Source organism: Rhamphochromis longiceps, linkage group LG17 (assembly GCF_057381845.1).
Source record: "Rhamphochromis longiceps isolate RC_006_pf linkage group LG17, R_longiceps_female_GT1.1, whole genome shotgun sequence".
Lineage (NCBI taxonomy): Eukaryota > Metazoa > Chordata > Actinopteri > Cichliformes > Cichlidae > Rhamphochromis > Rhamphochromis longiceps.
In genome coordinates, this window is record NC_140573.1 from 8909274 (window position 1) to 8915320 (window position 6047).

General features: G+C 39.4%; 1 protein-coding gene across 1 annotated transcript in view; it reads left to right on the plus strand.

Annotated features, from left to right (window-relative positions):
* Window positions 1-5125, plus strand: part of syde2 (synapse defective 1, Rho GTPase, homolog 2 (C. elegans)) — a 47595-nt gene extending 42470 nt beyond the window's left edge. Inside the window, exon 8 of the mRNA XM_085385810.1 lies at window positions 2520-5125. Coding sequence (XP_085241936.1) covers window positions 2520-3232 — 713 coding nt within the window. The 3' untranslated portion in view covers window positions 3233-5125. The remainder of the gene's footprint in view (window positions 1-2519) is intronic.
* The last annotated feature ends 922 nt before the right edge of the window (window positions 5126-6047 follow it).

The following is a 6047-nucleotide window of genomic DNA, read 5'->3' on the forward strand; positions in this document are numbered from 1 at the left end:
GTGTGTGTGTGTGTGTGTGTGTGTGTGTGTGTGTGTGTGTGTGTGTACTGAAGAGGCTGAGGAGGTGATGAGTGTGCATGAAGAAGTTTTTCCAACTGTATGTGTGAGAAGATGTGAGCAGATGGTTAGACAGACAAAGTGACGGCAAGAGGATTCTTTCAGTGTTATCTTTAAAATCCAAAATTAGCTGCATGTTCATTTTCAGTTAATTTGCCCTGCTTCTTTTTTTAATTTATCATTAAAATCAGCTGTGGGTTTATTGTTTTATTTTGTCCATTTCGGTTTTTTATTGTGTTTAGATGTAAAAATACACTCATCCTAGCACAACTAAGTCTAATCTTAATATATTACAACAAGTAAACATTGTGAAGCTGTCCAAGAAAGGAAAAAAAAAATATGATCGTATTCTCGCCTGCTTTCCGTCTTCATTTTCTCTGCTGACAGCTAATAGCTTTAATCATGTCATCAGTGAATCATGTCTGGAATTAAATAACACAGCGCCTCTGAAAGGAAGATAATTTCTGTTTGTTTTAAGGTGATAATTGCTCAAGTCTTTAGCCTCGGGGGAGCTGCGAAGTGTGCAGCTACTCCACGTAAACACTATAGCAGCAACAGCCACTCTGATGAATGAACTGCAGTGAACTTAGTTAAGACAAGTGCAAAAAAATTCTGTTTATCGTCAGCTGGATGAAATAGGCGAACGCGCACAAAGGAAAACAAGTCATTTCAAGGTCATGTCTCAAAATAAAATTTAGCATTTCTTTTTAAATATATAATGTATCTATTGAACATGGACTTACAGCCCTAACTGTGTTTTTGTTCTTTTCCAATATAGTAAGCTAGCGGAGCCAGAAAATGTAGGTACTGAGATAAATGCAGAAAGGTAACCAGACTGTGGTTGTGTTTGGCTGCTCACTTTTCCTTCACCTAGTCCACTTAGAGGAGTCTTTCTTAAGGTTCAAGCTTTAGTTAATTTTTAAGTTTGGTTACTCGATAACAGCACAGGAAGCAACAAAAACACTGTGTGCAGTGGTGTGACTTCAGCATGTTCGTTCACCTAATGATGAACCGATTGTTCTCTATGTTGTCCTCACAGAGGGTCATTCCGCTAAAGTGGGAGTCTTTTAAATAGAAATCAGCTGCACCAAAACAAGGCTTGTGTTTTTTTGTTATGTGTGTTGTTTGTTTGTTTTTAGTTCATTTCAATCACAGAAAATCACATTTTCTCATCCAGCCCTGTCTAGCCACGCTGATAGCATCACATTCCCGTACTGCGAAATCTGATGGATTTTAGTTTATGAAATGCGCACCATTGTATTTTTCCATAAACATGCTGATACTTTAAAAAAAATGCTGCATATACAGACTGTATATAAAAGATCAGCTTGTGCATCTTGGTGTGGTTTTTGGGGGGGGGGGGGTTGTTGTTGTTGTATTTTTAAGCCAGCAAAGTTAATCTGGTCGAGAAGTTCAGACTGTTATGATAGCACTTTGTCACTAACAAGTTGGCTGTGCCCTGAAGCACGCCCTTTATGATCAGTGCTCATGATCATTATGCTGAACTGAAGACTTAAAATAAGCAAAGAGATTACAGTTGATGTAAAAAAAATGCATTTATTTATTTGGAGAAATAAAATGAAAAGTAGAGTCATTTTCAGGAGCTGAAGTATGAATTGGTAGGTGTAGCAGTGCAGTGGGGAAATCATTTGTACTGTAAGCTCCAGTAGATTTGTTTCCAGGCCGTCATCAGCTGACCTGCGCTGTATCTCGCTCTGAGGTTTACTGCTTTTTTGGGGGGGGGGATTCAGTCAGCTGCATTCTACAATATATAAGTGAATAATACGTGAGCCATAAGCTGTGCTTTGCAGCTCTTATAAAGCTAATATACCACTAGAAGTATACAGTCTAAATCAGCGGTCCCCAACCTTTTTTGCACCACGGACCAGTTTAATGTCAGACAATGTTTTCACGGACCGGCCTTTAAGGTGTCGTGGATAAATACAACAAAATAAAATGATACAACCAAGACACAAATATATTGTAAATATAACAATGAACGCGAATTCACTGTGTAAGTGTGTAACTTTATTAGCAGTGTCCTCCTGAAATGTGCCAATAACATTGAGAGTAACATCCTCCTCGCTACCCCTTAATGCCGTCTTGGTCGCTATGGTAACTTGTAAATATTTCTTTCAAAATAAGACCCAGGGAAACCGAGTTAACGATGAAAATCCTGAGAACCATAAGTTGCACACCCGAGCCTCAACTCTCGTGGCCAGTACCAAACGAATCACGGACTGGTACCAGTCCGTGGCTCGGGGGTTGGGGACCGCTGGTCTAAATAACGTAATTATTAAAGAAGAACAACAACCACTTTTCCCTCTGAGGAAAACAAAAGAATGAGAAAATATGACCTTTTCTTATTTTTGTGTTTTTGTAATTTTCATGATTGTTTAATAACCAGCTGGCTTATATTTAACTTTTTCTTTGTTTTTGTTTTTTGTTCTTTCTTCCTGTAGTTGTGGACCCACATGGCCAGTCCTCTTCTCAGCCCCCAGCACCCTCTCTGGTTCCAACTTCCTCTGACCTGCGGACAGCCCCCCCTCTGCGACGGAGAAAAGAGCGGCCTCAGGTGCTGAACCTCACTGGAGCAGAGATGGCGGGGGTTCTGCGACCCAAACCAGGGCGTCTGGACAGCCCCAGCAACCGCTATGCTGGTGACTGGAGTGGCTGTGGTGAGACGTACTTCCCTTCTGAAATGTTGTTACCTTCCAGCAAAGAAGAGGCAGACTATGACGACGTTCCCTCAGAAGACATCGAGGCAACTGAGGAGGTCCAGGAGAAGCAAGAGGAAGCAAAAGACGGCATACAGCTCAAGGTTGATTGTCCTGTGTCTGATACCGCAGATGAAGAGCAACCTCAGAGAAGGGAGGTGGTAAAGGAGGAGGAAACACGGGAGGCGGTGGAGGAGCAGGAGAAGCTAATAGAAAGTGACAGCTCAAACAGTGGACACCCATTAGAGGAGGAGGAGGAAGAACACAAGGTGTGTAACCACATCCTGCCACCTCGGCTACCCAAAGAGCACACTTACCAGGCCTACATGAAGATCCAGGATATCAGTCCTGTATTGAGCAACAGGGTGAACCTGAGGGACCTGCAAGAGAGCATCGACACTCTGATAGGAAACCTGGAGAGAGAGCTCAACAAAAACAAGCTCAACGTGGGATACTAACTCCTAGACACAGATACGCAGACATATCCACCCGCACCCCCATGAAGCTCGATAAGGTTTGTGACAGAATCTCTTTATCTCTGAAGGTGCTTTGGGATACAGCCATGGAGGTCTTGTGACGTCACCATGCCAGCATGGTGCACGGTACTGCTGCTGCAAAATCCTAGAAGATGAGATAAGAAATGTAACAGGGCACTTGTGGCGTTTGTACCATATCCACAAACATTCCGCAATATTCTCCTTTTATTTTGTTGGCTGATTAAACTTTATGTTGTGTGGTTTTGTTTTAGTCCAGTTCTGTGTTCCATGTTGTTATTGTTGCTTCTCTTCTTATTAGAAGAACCCAATTACCCCTCAGGGGTTTAAAAGGTGCCTTAATTGTGTGAAGGTGGTACGTCAAGAGGAAAGTCTACCCTGAAATATAACACATCACCTCCGAGGATCTGGGCCTGTGTAGATAACGCTTGAGAATGGGTTTTCAAGAGCCTTTCTTACAAAAAGAAAAAAAAAAAGCTATAGTGTATTTCAAATTCAGCAGGTACACATCCATTTTCTGAACTCTGGGGCTCTGTAGCAAAATTTGGCCCAGTCTGAATAGAGAACTTGCAAATTTAGTCACTTTCAGACCTACTTTAAACCTTGTATGGTGGTTAATTTAGTAAAACGAACCAAGATCGTTGGAGGAACGTGTACACTTTGTCTTAGGGTGGATTTCCTTTTTAAGGCAGTAAAGAGCTTTTTCTATTGAGGTATAAAACACTAAATGTTATACAACAACAATGCACTAAATAGGCAGGCAGTAGTGTAGATTATCATCATGCAGTAAAAAGTCTGTTCTGAACTAAGGGGAGAAACTGCTGCCACTTAAACCTCTTCTATGTTCAAAGTCACACCTATGCTTACGGCTAAACATACATTTTGAACAGATTTTGATTTTAAGCAGAATTGGTGTTTCATGTAGTGTTGCAGGTTTGGTAAATTCACCTTCTTGCCCAGGATTAGATGAAAAGATTGATACTACCCTCATGTCTGTAAATGAATATAAGCTAGAGTCAGAAAGCAGTTAGCTGCACTAAGCTAGCATAGCTAAGGTTAGTGTAGCTAAGATAGCTATGTTTTTGAGAAAATAGAGTAGCTTGGTTGTAAAAAACATGAATAAATTAAAAAAAAAACATCCTAAAATGTTACAGGTCATAATTAACAAAAATATAGTTTAGCAAAGATGCGAACGTGGTATCAACTTTCTCATCTACCTTGATGCAAGAACATAAAGAAGCTTGTTATTTCTAAGCTGGTTATTTCTAAGTTGTTGGGGGTTTTTTTGTTAAAGAAAAAAAATGAAATAAAATAGTTAATTTAAAAAAACACATGGTCAAAAACAGTGAAATAAACAATGTGAAGCACATCATGTAGATCAGCAGCGGAAATAAAAATGGCGGGCTCATCCAGTTAGTTCAAAATAGCTAGCTGCTTAAAAAGACAAAGGACGTTTTCAGCAATCCAGGGATTCAGAATGATCAGTATTTAACCTATATGTATATGTATATAATTATATAAATGTATTCGGAATATATTATTTTTACAGCTTATATTTCAATGGCGTATTTAAATACTTCTTATGACCTTCTAGTGTTGCCGTGTAGCAATAGTTGCTTCTTTCCCTTAAAGCTACCTGTACACATCTTAATGTGCTGGACTAATGGTACAACTTTAGCTGTAAAATATATGGTACAATCGTGCTCTTGCAGAAAAAAGTGATATTGTTATTTTTGTGATATTGTGTATATATTTGACATTGTTTTATGTCTCTGGTGGACTAAGGCGTGCTAATGATTTTTTGGCGTTTTTTTTTTTTTTTTTAAGGTACTGAACGTTGCATGGTCAAAAGCTTTACTGACATAAGCAAGGCTCTGTCTCATCTGCCTTTGTATATCATATTTATGTGTAAAATAAGATTATTTTGTAACGTATGCGCATTTGTTTGACCCCCGTTCCTTTGTAAGACAGCATTGTCCAAGCTTTTTTCCAAAGGACTTAGAGGCAGGCAGTTTATGAAACGCAGAAACTGGTAACAATTTTTTTTTTCTTTTAAACTCCAGCAACAACTGTAAAATGCTTTTACTAATTGAAATGGTTTAATTGCACTGTTATTGTTATTAGTATATTTGCTAAATCACTTTTGGTTTAATTTTATTTTAGGAGGATTTCTAGCCTAAAATATACAGAATAAGAATAAGTAAAATAGTCTTCAAAATTGTTTCACTTATACATTGAGTTTGTTGTTTGCCCTCCTGCATGGTGTTTTTGCACAGTCCTGCTGCTGCACGGTGAAGCTGGGCTGCTGCTGAGCGGATCTGTTGAAACTGGGTTTCAGCAGGGTTCCTTTCAAACCATCTGTCTGTGCAGGCAACACACAAAGAACCAGGGCCTCATTTATAGAAGCCATTGTGTAGAATCAGCTAAGGATTTTTTTTTTAATGTAAAGATTGTCCTTTAAATCTGACGTGCATTCTTCCTTACAATGACCCAGTTTCCCTAATAGGATCTCAAATTATTACTCAAAGAGTACACAGAGAGCACACATGCTTTTATGGTTTCAACTCAACAATCAAATAGAATGAAAGTAAACTGGGACGCTAATGGCAGAACTCAAGTCTGTTTCAGAGCTAACATGGAGATGCAAGTGCAGCGACGGAGTCATTATCTGACCTCCTTCTCCTTCCACACAACAAACAAACAAAAATCATTTCTGTCTGATCCTCTTTGTCCTTTGGAGGAAAAAGTGCCACATTCAAAGCATCGCTAAACAAAAACA